At 35.3% G+C, this 14,610-nt stretch overlaps 2 protein-coding genes across 2 annotated transcripts in view; one reads left to right on the top strand and one right to left on the bottom strand.

The window, feature by feature from the left end:
• Positions 1–809: 809 nt before the first annotated feature.
• LOC129941103 (uncharacterized) lies at positions 810–1,863 on the top strand. Its single transcript, XM_056049651.1, has 3 exons — positions 810–1,310; positions 1,370–1,522; positions 1,583–1,863. The coding sequence occupies exons 1-3, from the start codon at positions 926–928 to the stop codon at positions 1,663–1,665; spliced, it is 621 nt and encodes a 206-aa protein (XP_055905626.1). The 5' UTR covers positions 810–925; the 3' UTR covers positions 1,666–1,863.
• Positions 1,864–3,697: 1,834 nt separating this feature from the next.
• The window catches only part of LOC129942329 (cadherin-23), a 31,781-nt gene continuing 20,868 nt past the window's right edge, over positions 3,698–14,610 (bottom strand). Inside the window, exons 3-20 of the mRNA XM_056051203.1 lie at positions 14,440–14,591; positions 13,670–14,377; positions 13,221–13,582; positions 12,603–12,803; positions 11,760–12,534; positions 11,385–11,696; positions 11,233–11,329; positions 11,003–11,167; positions 10,606–10,937; positions 10,387–10,544; positions 6,586–6,767; positions 6,308–6,531; positions 6,053–6,241; positions 5,853–5,985; positions 4,830–5,673; positions 4,355–4,749; positions 4,145–4,292; positions 3,698–4,079 (exon numbers count right to left, since the gene is read on the bottom strand). Coding sequence (XP_055907178.1) covers positions 3,890–4,079; positions 4,145–4,292; positions 4,355–4,749; positions 4,830–5,673; positions 5,853–5,985; positions 6,053–6,241; positions 6,308–6,531; positions 6,586–6,767; positions 10,387–10,544; positions 10,606–10,937; positions 11,003–11,167; positions 11,233–11,329; positions 11,385–11,696; positions 11,760–12,534; positions 12,603–12,803; positions 13,221–13,582; positions 13,670–14,377; positions 14,440–14,591 — 5,567 coding nt within the window. The 3' untranslated portion in view covers positions 3,698–3,889. The remainder of the gene's footprint in view (positions 4,080–4,144; positions 4,293–4,354; positions 4,750–4,829; positions 5,674–5,852; positions 5,986–6,052; positions 6,242–6,307; positions 6,532–6,585; positions 6,768–10,386; positions 10,545–10,605; positions 10,938–11,002; positions 11,168–11,232; positions 11,330–11,384; positions 11,697–11,759; positions 12,535–12,602; positions 12,804–13,220; positions 13,583–13,669; positions 14,378–14,439; positions 14,592–14,610) is intronic.

Raw genomic sequence — 14,610 nt, 5'->3', positions numbered from 1 at the left:
CAGTGGTGGATTTTTAGAAAAATCTGTCTACCATTTGAACATCAACGGTTTGAACAGTAGGGTAGGTACAATTTTTTTTAAACTAAATTGTACCTACGTAATGTATAAAGTAGCTCATTTCAATAAAATTGTGCACACATTTTTTGCAACGTATGTAAATTGAATGCTATTGTATATATATATGAATACACGGAACGTAAATATAATAGAGTTGTGAACTAAATATAAGGATTCGTATTTTAACTAATCTTTAAATACAAATTAAAAACAATGTACTTTGATTGCTCAAAAGAACACCTGTGTATATTATGTCTACATATTAGCTTTTATCAAATTTCGTGTACATAGCAAAAGTATATGTATATGTACTTATAACATAGATACATTGATATGATCATTAGTTACATATTTGTGTGTTTTTATTTTCATTGTCGAGAACTTAAACAAAATTGTTTCCAGTATAAATGTGTAGTATTAGAATTGTGGAATGTAACTGTATAAAAGTATTCAATTAAAATAAGTACGCCCACCTATTAATTTAAACACATTACCAGTAGAAGTATTCGAAGCATACAATTTCCGAGACGTTTCCAACGAAAGAAGTGGTTTCTGACAACAGTCAATACTTAATAGTAAATAGTTTGCAAATAAGAATATTATTTGAACAGCATGGTCGCTATTATGGATACTTTTTCGGTACGGAATAATCAAATTTATAATGCTTGACGAAAATAATAAAACAAATATATATTTATACATATATTCATTCGCATGGCATCAATTGAAAGTTATAGCCGAACTTACCTACGAGTAAACATGTTCGCAGTTGAGCAAGCTTTCAATATTTCAAAGAGTATTTCTTAGCACAGTTGTTCGTGTTCGATTTTCTGGATTATGTACTCAAATGAGATAGTATTTCACCAGAATGTATTTAAAAAGCCGACAAATTTTGGATAATTGTCAGTCATTTGGAGTATCCGGTCCTGCTATCAACATGAATATTTTTGGTTTAGTTTTCGCAGTATTTGCCTTATTGGCAGTGCTCGGTATTGCAGATTCTGTATCGACAGTAAAACCTGTAACTCGAAAACCCTCAACTAAACCAACAACACGCAAACCTATTTCCATACTTACCACGTCTCGCCCAAAACCTGTACAAACCGTTGCTGACTGCACTGAGTTTAAGTATTGTACTAATTTCATACAACCAATTTGGGCAACTGATGCTAACAAACAATCATGTGAAGTGTTCCGAAACAGGTGCCACTTTTTAAATAATAACTGCAGGCTTCTGCTTGAAAATGAAAAAGGTATGTTCAACATATAAAAACAATTTTGAAAAATAAAACATCAACTTTTTTCGTTTCAGCTTTAAATGAAGCAACACAAGAGATCTGCAAACCCCTCTGTAAGGAATGTGTTACAGAATTTAATTTCGTATGTGGTGAAATGAACAGTGAAAAACGTAAGATGTTCCTTTCTGAATGTGATATGAAAAATTACGCGTGCAAAACTGGAGAAAGTAAGTTTATTTAATAAGATTATGAATTAAACCTTTTGAATTCATAAATTTCTTTTACAGCTTACCTACCACAACCTGACCTGTCGTTATGTAATGCACAAGTTATTCAAAATTACTCGTACTTTGACGATTCATCAAAATAAAACGCATACATTTTATCACTTTTCTTAAATAAATATTAACCGTGATAATAGCTTCAACTAAATAGATAAGTTCTAGGGAGCAGTGTTGGCTTCCGCTCATATTTGTTTATTGACAAAACAAATTTTAACTTATTTAAATTCGAATGTTTTGGAAATTATTTGGAGTCTCTTGATTAAATATTTTTTATTTAAGTTTTACTCAATGTGTTTTTATTTGTAGTGTTTGTATATGCAGCAAGCGATAACCGTTAAAAATGAATGCTAAACTCAGGGCCGGATTAGAGGTCCAGAGGCCTCGGGGCAATAAAGAAGCGGAGGGCCCCTCGCCCCAAATTGTTTTCAAAATAAAGTAAACCATTTTTTCACTCGAGTTTTTCAATAAATAATTTATTGTGAAACGAAGTAGATTCCTTAAGTATTAAACAACTACATTTAAATATAAACAGAAAAAAGAATTATCTAAAATTAAATTTTGAGGTTAACGAACTGAACCTTTCGAGCTTTTTTCGCCGAAAAATCGTTGATGATTTCGTTGAAATTCAGTTCTCGGAGTACATCGTTTTCAATGCTCAAGAGAGAAAGCTTCGGTAGACGGTTTTGTCCCATAGTGGTTCGAAGCCAATTTTTTATAATTTTGGTTTGGGAATGTTTCTCTGAAATTTTGATTTTCAGGAATTCGGTAATAAAATAGTTCCCGCGGTTAGTCTGTTCCATAGTCCTTTTCCTCTTTGTATGAGTCAATCAAAGACACAAATTGAACCAACTCATTACAAAGACTAGGCTCTAAATCATCCGGATACACTTTCACCAATGCCTCTGTTGCAGTGTGCAAATTTTCATCATCCATCTTTTCGATGTGATTCAGGAATCCAAATCTCGAACGTACAGCTTCATAGGCATGCAATATTTCAGTAAGAGAAACTGATAGCTGGTCAATCACTGGGATGAAGGCGGATACTTTATATTTTTCGTTGGGTAACAGATCTGCGTCTTGTGCTTTCCAGTAATCGAGTGGACTCAACCTGACATTCCTCGTTCTGGTGCGGGTGCTTGATTGTACATATTCATCAGTATGGGATATTTTTTTCGTTTGGATTCCACGATTGATTTCAATGATTCTAGTGCACGCATTGCCGATTCAAGAATCGTTTTCGGTTCTTGCAACATCTTGTTTGTAGCGTTAAATCGCTCCAAGATATCCTTCCAAAATGTTACAAACAAAGCGGTTTCCAGACCACTCATCTTCTGTAGAAGGTGCGTTTCTTTATTCCTCATGATATCCTTTTGCTCTTTATTGAAAGCTATGCTGGTTAGAGCTTCTTAGATTTTCGAATAGCCATTGACTAAGGCTTTCGTAGCTTCAGCTCGACCAGACCATAGAATGTCGCAGAGCTTTTTCAAAACTAAAAACTGGCTGCTTTTCTTCCCCTTTCTCAATCAGAATTCGATGCCGCTTCACTGGCTGTGAAAAACGTGTACAAATGTGCATGAAATCAAATAATTAAACACCCGATTGACAAATTACCAATTAATCAATAATAATTGATTTTTCCACAAATTGAAGAACACCGATTCTTCATATACAGCGATTAATTTATATGTACATAAGATTATATTATATTATGTATATAAGAAAAAAAAATTGTCGAGACACGGAATCGAGTATCCAACTTGTATGTACAAAGTACTGTACGCTGAGGTAAAGGAAAAAGAGCAAACAAACAAAATATAAAAGGAAAAGATGTTTACTAGTGTTTATTAGCTGGAATTTAAAACAAAATATTTCCTATGTCTCTATTGTGGGCCCCCCGTTTGTGAAGGCCCCGGGCTTACACCCCGGTTGCCCTCCCCTAAATCCGGCCCTGGCTAAACTTTAAATAAATCGAAATTTAATGAAGCTCTAAATCAAATATTTTTATTTTGTTGCTTGAAAACGGTTTTTATAATTTAAAACAGACTCCGTATGTGTCCAAAAAATTAAAGACTGCGTTATTATTTCGTATTAGAATACTTGCTATTTATTACACTGCACTTAGATAGTAAAATCCTATTCTAAAAATGTTGTTATTTGAAATAAATAATTTTACACTATACGGATATTTATGGTACAAAAGAATTTTTCAATACAGAAATAAATTAAATAATAAACTATACTTTTATAAAATTCTTATGCAGGTACATAAATATTTTAATCATACTTGACTTTTTATAGTTCTTGATTCGTCTATAATTCAGTAGTTTCCAATTTTTTAACTAAAATGTGAGCATTATTTGTCAGCTTATCAATTTGTTGATAGACATTAAAGTGCCGATTTAAATCATTAGTTTGTTCAAATATTTTACAATGCTGATTAAAAGAATTTTGTCTATCAATTGATAAAAAATTATCGTCCAATGAATCATTTCCTCCTTGACTGTAAATATAAGAACGAATATAAAATCATATAAAAATAAGTTATGAAATACAATTGTAGCTTACCTTTGGTTATCATCATTTTTAAACCACTCATTTTCATAGCCCTTTAACCAGATGGGATTTGACCCTTCCTCACTATGTTTATTAGTGTTTGGGACAGTTGTAGATTGTGGTTCTGGTCCATCGGGAATACTCAACATAGAAGATCGATCTTAAGGTATAATACATGGTTATATGATTTTTTAAAATATAATATTGATGATGTGAACTTACGAAATATATTTACTTTAGCGGCTCGTAATTGACGTTTGTATCCACTCCTCTGAGATGCACATAGAGCTAAAGTTACCACCAGTAAAGTTGCAAGGAACAAGTTCGAAAATACAAACCACACAAACATGGGTGCTTTTACTTGGCCAGCAATTAACAATTGAGCTTCAGCTGGTTGGGTATCTAGAACATTGAACTCTTTGAAAAGACCATCAAGACTTTCAACGTGTTGATCAATTAAACGAAGAACTTCAGTCACTTCAAAAATTGAGTTATCTTCTCTGTCTACCAGGTGCATATATAGATCAGTTTTAGTCTTATCAACGGAACCGTCTCTATTTTCGTGAACTTTGTATTCGTCAATATTTACAATGGCTTTCGTGACGTTACTTATTGTGCTAAGAAAAAAGTTATGGTAAATTAGTTAGAGCTATACATGCTTTATTTTAAGATGATACACTTTTGTTGGTATACTTACTCTTTGAACTTATGAATTTTTTCCCTTAGTTCGGATGGTTGCAGTCTAAAAACAAATCGAACTTTTTGGTCTTCTCTCAGCAGATATATATAAACACGTGCTGAATCCTGCAACCCATCAGTATCATTGGCCACAACCATAAAATCAAAGTAACCCTTCATGCCCTTTTGTGGATCAAAGTTTAATTGAATATCACCAGTTTCACGACCAACTACAAATGGACATTTTTCCACGTTCTCCAATCCCTCCGATAGCGTTTGTTTAACCTCCCCAACCTGGTAATAAGATATTGCAGCATTTTTCCCTTCATCTGGATCATACGCTTCGATTTTCATAAATTTAGTTCCAAAATCAGCTGAAGTTGTAAATCCTCCAGTAAATATTTTCGATCTAAATCGGGGGGGATTGTCGTTGATATCTAAGACACGAACCAGAACCCTTACGACAGTGTTATCGGACATAAGTTCATCATCTCCAAGATTGTTTTCATTCGATGTGGCATCTGAACTTGGGTAATTCATGTGCTTACGATTGCCCATCGACATTATATGTGTATTATCCATTTGTCGTCTTGAGAATTTTTGTCCATTGTTTCGAATGGAAGGACTTTCTGAACAATGTTCAGTTGCTCGTATGTAAAGAGTGTGATTAGCTTTCACCTCGCGATCTAGCTCTTTATCTGCCAATAAAATGTGAGACTCGGGATTTAAGGCAAAGAATCCGTCCTCATTGCCTTGAATTATGAAGTAACATACTGTGCTGGGTGGATCCTCTAAATCATCTACTTCGTCCTTATCAATAGTATCTGGTAGTTTAACTCTTTGACTTCCAGGTTGCGTGTGCTCTGTTAAAAAACATCGAAATATATAAATCTTTTATTTTTCACTATCTAATGCAGAAAAGCAATGGAAGCACAATTCAAATCGATATTAGTTCCTATATGTAAGCCAATTTCTCTCAAATTTTGAGAAGATCATTTGAAAATCCAAAAACCCTAGGAAAATACATTATCCTTAAACTCACCTGTAAAATTGACAACTATTTGTTCCACCAAAAACTGCGGTTCATAATCATTAACATTGCGCACGTATATGGTAAGATCCAGATCTGTTGTCAGTGATGTTGGTATACCTTGATCAAAAGCTTCAATTCTAATCTGAAATCATAAGTTCATGATGAAGAAATTAATTATAAATATTAATAGCAAATCAATTGAAACGAACCTCATACAGTTTTTGTTTCTCTCTATCAAGACTATTTCTTAAATAAATCATTCCACTATTGGGGTCTATTTCGAATGTCTTATAGCTGCCCATTGGATCGGGCTTCAGACGATACCGGACCAAAGCATTTAGACCGATATCATCATCGGTGGCATGAACTTGTAATATCATAGTTCCAACTGTTGTGTTCTGGAATTTTTAATGTAGGTTTGTATTAGAATCTATGACTTTGCTTAAATCTTTTATCGATCTTACCTCTGCAATTCTCAAAGTAGTATTACGCATAGGGGACAAAAATATTGGTGCATGATCATTAAAATCCGATATGCATATTTCAATTGATTTTCTAACAATATTTGTAGGTAATCCCAAATCTCTGACTTGTATGTCCAAGGTATAATTTCCATATCGATTCTTAAGAGATGTTCTTGGAAGAATATGGGATGTCCAGGGATCAATTTGTCGAAGTTCAAAAAGTCCTTAATCGAATACGGATTTTTAGAAGTGTTCTTTTTTTCTTGTCATTCAATTACCTTCTGAATTTCCTCTTGTTATTTTCATTTCCGTGCGTCCGTTTGGCAAATTATGATCATCTGCATCTGTCGCTCGAATTTTTGTTATGACTTCATTATGATCGTGATACTCTGTTATGGGAACGCAACCATTTGGTACGATAACTTCCGGTATAGAATCATTTTCATCTAAGACATTTATACTGGAAAATATTTACATTTTATTTTGAATTAGAACTGATGTCCCTTTCATTACATTACACACTACTCAGCACATAAATGTACAGAGTAAGAGACACAACAGCTTAAGCAACTAGACTATATAAGGTGATAGAGAGAAGGACAGAGAAGAAGGAACAACAGACAAAAAGAAGATATGACAACAGCACGCGCGCCGAAGGTTTCGAGATGTTTTAATTTTAGTGATCAATGGGAAACGATGCTTTATCAGTTCTCATTCATTTTATGAACAGTTTAAATGAAAAACCAAGTCAATTGATCGCAAATTATGTGCACGTAAATACATAAGTAGTAGTTGCTTTGAAGAAGAGGCTTTGGATTCAAACCTTGCGAGGAGTTCCAAAATACTCCAAAAGTCATAAAAACTGTAGGTCCCCGCCATCCCTGACATAAGATCAACTGTCATTTTGATAGAAGTAGACTTGACTTAATAGTTAGGGAGATTTTTCTTGAATAACTTTCCATTCAACTTTCCATTAAATTTGCTTTAATTGGAATTCTTTGGCAGCTGGCCAATCAGAGGCTGGAAACTTGCCTTACTTACAAGTCCTTTATGGCGTCTGAACCTGCCCATTGATTTTTATCATTGAAAACGAATATTGAAATTTTTTCTGTCATTGAAAATAATTTCCTGATTGAAGTCCACCGAAAAATTTTGACTGACAGAAATCTGTCATTGGAATTGTGTGAAACTGGAACACAAATCAGTGGAACGATTCGTTTCACTTTTGAACAAAAGTATCATCTGTTCAGGAAAATGAATTTCCGTCTGGAAAAACACATTTTTAGACAAAAATAAATGCGTAACAATGTTTTTTTTTTCTCAAAAAAATTCTTTGTGTGATTTCCGATCGATCAGTATATAATTTTCATTTCTAATCAAGGGGAAACACCGTCAATGTCAATTCAAAATGTGTCCGGTTCGATTTCAATGATAGCTATAACTGGCGCTCACATATCTTCTGCTACTTCATCCAATTCCAATATGTTTAAATTCATTTCCAACAAAATCGTTTCTTGGCGCTAGAATCGCCCCTTCACGCTAAAGTACAAAAATATTTATTTAGTACCACATAGCCCTTAGCATCGGGTTTTAACCGTCCATCTCTTATTTTTAATATTAAATTTGGTAGGAAAGTAGTCTGTACGGATTTTAAAATATAGACATGTGTATTCAAGAGGATACAAGGGTGCACAGTTCTTTTTCTCAAAAACCCACATCTTTCTACTAACTCCTGCTCTCACCTCCCTCTGTGAATGTCGGGTGCCTAGTACCTCAACTGGAGATTGGGTTCTAGCCCAAGTGAAAAGTTGTTGAAGGAGGAAATGAGAGACAGAGGGAGAGGTGTTTCCACAAAGGCATCTCTCCTTTTATCCAGACGGCAGCGAAAGAATTCTCAAGATGGAATCGAGGGACGCTTCTCCAGTTCCAGTTTCCTGACCACGTAAAGAAAAACTAATTGTGAAGCACCTAGAAACCTCGGATACTGATGTATTTTGACAACCCACGCAAACGATTTAAGTATAACGAACTTCAGATATGCATGTGGAATGTAAGGGACCTAAATAGACCACGTGAATCAGTAGAGTAAGCAAAGGCCCTATAGACTGCTATATGGATGAAGAACAAATGCGATATTTACTATGGTGAATGCTAAGAGACAACCAACAATGCTTATTTGGTTTTGCCACGGCAGCTCTTCCGATAATGGATTCATGCTCATAGATTTTACTGCGGGTAAAATCGTCATGGTAACCAATACTACTTTCCCAAACCTCAACATCCACAAAGGAACTTGGAGTTCTCCAAAACATTCTACCGCCAACTAGATTGACCAGATCGACGCTCGACACGCTTCCGACATCATTGATATCTGCACTTTCCAAAGAGCTAACTTCGAAAACAGGGACATACTGCGAGAAGATAAAACATCGAACGGCTACGGCAGATCCGTTTGTGCAGTAAGGCCATGGAGAGTTCGTGCTGCTCCTTTAAGGTTGAAAACAACTTAACCGAACCTTTCGATGATTAAGACAAGGTGATGCTGAGATCAAACTAAGAATTACTCTTGCTAACCGCTTTTTCTTTGAGCTAAGAAAGCAATTCAGGAGTAAAGCCCTCTCTCTCTCGACAAAAATGTCGCATCATAAGACTCTCGTCATCCCCGTCTTGCTATAATGTGCAGAAGCATGGACTATGACAATTGCAGATGAAACCACATTTGGTCGTTTCAAGAGAAAAGTTCTTTTCGTGATCTCGTATGCATAGAAATTGAATAAGGAAATGATGGAAAACGAGCCTACAGCGACGCGACGTGGGCTTCGAAGGATAAAAGTCCAACAACTGAGATGTCTGGGCCACGTAGAATGCATGAAAATCTTGCATCTTGCAGGTTATTAAATATTCCTTTAATGTTTTATATTTAAAAAAATAAAAAAAAATAATTAGTAATGGTGCTCAAAAGCAAAAAGAAGTCTAACCTTGAAAATGAAGTCAAAACAACGGAGGCTAACAGACATTTTTAAGTTGTAAGAATGCTCCAGGAAGCTGGTTTATAATGCCCTTCGTCATTTCGAAAATGATTGAACACGTTAAACAAAACCCTCGGGCCAGAAAGACATATACAAATGAAGATAGATTTATTTATAGGTTATCAACCAAGGATCCGTTTAAGACCTCCAGTGCCATTCGAAGCCAACTTTCAACAAACTATGGAGTAAATGTTTTCTCAAGGATCATAAGACGCCGATTAAATGAAAACAATCTACGTGGGTGCCTTGCTCAGAGAAACCCGCTTGTATCAAAAAAAATCTGAAATCAAGGTTACAGTTTGCCAAAGCTCACCTTGTTTTTGGAAAAACGTGTTCTGGAGCGATGAATCCAAAATCTGCCGGTTCCAATCGGATGGGAAAAAATATGTATGGCGGTGGATTCAACGTTATGGTCTGGGCTGATTTTTCATGGTACGGCTTTGGACCCATCGTAAAAATTGACACCTAAATGGACCAGAACTTATACAGAGATATCCTGTTGGATCATATGATACCCTACGCAGAAGACAATTTGCCGTTATTATGGCGCTTTATGCACAACAACGACCCTAAACACACTTCAAAGTTAGTGAAGTGTGCCTTAAAGGTGAATAAAATCGTCGTTTTGAAGTGGCCAGCAAAATCACCCGATCTTAACCCCATCGAGAATTTGTGGAATGATGTTGAACACCACATTGAGCAAAAACAAAAACAACCAATTTAGGTAACACAATTGTGGCAGGAGATGCTTGGTATGCAATTCCAAAGTCACGATGAGAAAACAAATTGAAAATTAAATGTTTTTATTATCTTTAAATAAATTCTTGTCCACCACTGTATATGTAAAACACATAAGTCTGATAATTATAAGACTTTGGAAGAAAAATCCCAAGCTAAGGAACAGAAAATTTTTCACTGAAACGTATTCACAGCTTATTGTTTGCTATTAGCAGTATTAGTTTGTAATAGTTTGATAATAAAACTAAAATATTAAACATTTTAAAAACGTTTTATATTGAACGTTTGTTAAATATAAAAGATTCAACTTACGTAATTTGTTTGAAGGCATTGCGACTTTCTCCGGCAAGGAATCCAAACTGATAGTTATCCCAAGCCTCAATGACAAGCATATAAAAGTCCTTTGTTTCACGATCAAGTTTATCGACCACTGTCAAAACTCCAGTATCAGCATCAATTGAAAATTTACCCTTTAAATTAAAATATTGTTCTTATTACCCGCCCGGTAGAGATTTAAAGTATTCCATTTACCTGCGAACTTATCCTATCCATTAGAAATGTAACTTTGCCAAAATCTCCAGAATCTGCATCAGTTGCTTGAATAATACCTATTCTAGTACCAATGGAAGCATTTTCGCTAATGGAGAAGTTTTTATTGCCAGGTTTGAAATAGGGATTATTGTCATTTTCGTCTAAAACATTTACAAAAACATCGATTAGGGAAGATCTGGATGGAATACCGGAGTCTGTAGCTCGAACTGTGAAGTTGAGCCATTGATATAACTCGTGGTCGATTTTACTGGAAACAACAATTTCACCAGTTTGAGTATCTAAATGTACCAAGCTAGTGTAAGCAGGATTGCCTGCAATGCAAAAATATGGTTATAAACAAACATTTCTATTATTTTCCAATAAAATAATGCTTTACCTTCCATTGAGTAAGTAACGGTTTTGTTCTTATCCACATCGTAGGCTACAATATTCGCAATAAGAACACCATTCATACTGTTTTCGGTGATTGTTTTCTTGTAAAAGGGCTGCTTAAACTTAGGATTGTTGTCATTTTCGTCCTCAATTTGAATATGAAGATATGCTGTAGAACATCAATATCAACATTTAAAGATTTATTTAAGTTGTTGTTGTGTTATTTTAATTTACCTTCAACCATTTGTGGTCCCTTTGCAGCACCTAAATCTTCTACAATGATGGACAACTTGATGGATTCCACCTTTTCACGATCAATAAGCTTAGCCATCTAAAAATCATATTGTTAAGTGTTTAAATATTTTAAAGTTAATAAACCATTTTACTTTTAGAGTTCCATCAATAGAATTCAACTCAAATGAGCTTATATAATCATATTCACTCAATTTAACGAAAGCACCATCTTCATTTCGAGCTTCAGAGTTGACCCTGTTAATTTGATATCTTAAAATCGGAGCTTCATCTAAATCACTTGCAAATACACGATATATTTCGGAGCCGACAGGCGTGTTTTCCATGATCCTTAAGGTTGGTAGATCACTCAACACCGGTAACTTATTGTTGACGTCTTTAATTGTGATATTTACTGTAGCTGTATTCATCATCTGCGATGAGCCAAGACCACCATCTAAGGCCAACTGAAATGTTAAAAGCTCAGTAAATATTAAATTTGTCTATAGATACACAATTCGAAGTCTTACAACAGTCAAAGTATAAACAATTTTCTTTGAATTTGTCAAATCCGGATCTAAGGAAGCGCCATTCGCAACATATATAGTTCCTGTATCTGCATTCACAATAAACTTATCCTCAGCTCCAGTCTGGATTCTGTAGACTACATTATTATTAGGCGAAGAACCGTCTAGATCCTGAGCTTTTACTTCAAGAACCAAACTTCCACTTGGAAGGTCCTCAGGAATGGATTTGGCATAAAAAGACTTTTGAAAGATCGGAGGATTATCATTGACATCTTGAATATACACAACAACTGGAACAACAGTAGATAACATGGGTATTCCCGAGTCTCGGGCTCGCACAAGTAATTCAATGTTTCGAACATTTGAATTTCCAACAGCTGGTAGGCTTTCAAAATCAAAAGGTTGATTTGGTCTTAGAATGCCGGACGCTTTGTCGATTGTAAAATTTCTCTGAAACATTCCTTCAATTATTTCATAGGTTATTTGACTGTTTTCTGTTCCATTGAGGTCAATATCTCGTGCTTCCAGCACTAGGGGGGTTTCAAATTCTATCTTGTTTTCGAGAAGATTGGCTTCGTAATATCTTTGAAGAAATAGCGGTGAATTATCATTCACATCTTCTATATTGATGATGATTTGGGCAGTATTGCGATTTCCAGATCCAATATTATCTTGAGCCTCGACGGTTAAATAGTGCCGCGATATCACTTCACGGTCAAAAGCTTCCCCACCAGGAACTCGAATAGATAGAATTCCCGATATTGGATCAAGATTTAAACTGCAAGTTAATTAAATTTTATATGTTGTTATATGTTATAATTATAACCTTTCTGAAAACAAACTTACAGGTTTGCAATGCCTCCTCGAAGATTTTTGTATCTTATACCCATTGTTCCGAAATCTCCGGAATCTTTGTCATGAGCAGAAATTTGGGCTACAATAGTTCCTAATTCACTATTCTCAAGAATTGTGACGTTGTAAATGGATTTTGTAAACTCTGGAAAGTTGTCGTTTTGGTCTCGAATGTATATTTGGAGATGTGCTGAGCTAAAATGTAGAATTATAAATAACCGTTACAAGTTCTGCTTCAAAAATCAGAATGTTGGATAGTATTTTCTGTTGTTTTATTTTACTTAATACAAATTTTCTTGAAGTGTTAATTAATCAACTTCTTATTCCCACAAAAATATAAATGCTCTTCTTTCTTAATTTATTTTAAACACTAAATTAAATTAAATAAATAAATATTTATGTTTCTTAAAATGATCAATTTGCCTTATTGTCTGAGACGAGGCGGGTGTGTACTTAATGATTCTTATTTTGTTTTTGACAATTAAAAGTGGAAAGACCGAAATAGAATAGAAATACAGAAATATATTTTTTATATTGGGAACCATTAACCACACTGTTAACTCAAAAGAACACTTCCGGTGTAAACAACAAACCCTTGCTTCCTACAATTACCTCCATTTATCCGGATCCTCCATTTCCCTTGCAAACAATGTAAAATTCATCTCCCTATTTCTTTCATAGTCAACCATTTTCGGATCTTTAACTCGAATCAAAAATGTCGCTTCATTAACCGCCAGCTCAGGTACAATCTCAAATATATCATTCGGCGGATCCATGAACAATCGAAAAGTGCCATTATTGCCGACGTCATGGTCGAACACGAAATTCCGCACATCGTCAATAAAAGTCAATGGAGTATTTACTTGGGAGTTCTCGTTGATCTCACACCGGTAAATAGGTTCGCTAAATGTTGGTATTTCGTCATCAACATCCGTGACAATAATTGTAACTTCCGTTTTAACTGACGGGGGTGGCTGTAAAAACAAAAACATTTTATAAAAAATATGAAAAACTGTATGAACTATTTATTTTAGTATCACAGCACGCAAACACATTCTTACTTGTTGTTCTGATATCTCTGTAGCTGTAATTTTGAGTATGTAGGCTCCATTGACTTGATCGCTTGTGTCTTCCCTGTCCAAAGCTCGAGCTGTGTAAACGTATCCCGTATTACTTTCAATTCCGAACTGCTCATTGTTTTCAACTGTGTACTTGATTTGATTATTTATGCCACGATCTCCATCGATGGCTTTGACACGCAGAACTCGAGTGCCTACTGGAGCGTCTTCAGGAATTCGGGCTACAGCCTGCACCTGTATAAACTCTGGAGGCTGGTCTTCGATGTCCTTTATTTTGACTAGAATTGCAGCAGTTCCGGTATTCACTGGTCCCTGATTAGCACGATCGATTGCTAATACCCTTAGCTGGTATAAGCTTTTCGTCTCATAGTCAAGCTTACCAGAAAGCCTGAGAATACCTTTGCCCTGATATGTTGATATCGAAAAAATATCATTGTCACCATCCAACTCCTGCAGGTAGTACACAACTTGACCGTAAGCACCCTCGTCCTCATCAGTCGCTTCTAATGTTGTAACAATGCCCGGCCTACTGTTTTCTGGAACTTCTATTGCCGACTGATAGGGCTTGAATATGGGTTCATTGTCGTTAATATCTTCGACCAGCAACAGGAAACTCTGAGTCACATAATTGTATTCACCAAAGTGGTGGTTGTCTGTCAATGTCAGCACAATTGAATATTCATCTTGTGTCTAAAAATAATATAATTTGCATTTAAATGGATTGGAGTGGTAACAAAAAAACACCAACTCACCTCTCTGTCCAACTCTTTGGCCAAATAGACATAAGCTTCATTTGTGCCGGTGTTCTCGATTCTTATTACATCACTATCAGGTGAGGGTCGTGAAGAGAACGTTAAGGGGTCGTTATCAGGGTCGAAGCCCTTTAGACGATAAATTAGGGTACCTAGAATAAATTTGACAGC

Source organism: Eupeodes corollae, chromosome 1, assembly GCF_945859685.1.
Source record: "Eupeodes corollae chromosome 1, idEupCoro1.1, whole genome shotgun sequence".
NCBI lineage: Eukaryota > Metazoa > Arthropoda > Insecta > Diptera > Syrphidae > Eupeodes > Eupeodes corollae.
The sequence above is the reverse complement of the archived record's forward strand: the minus strand, read 5'-3'. Positions and strand labels throughout refer to the sequence as shown.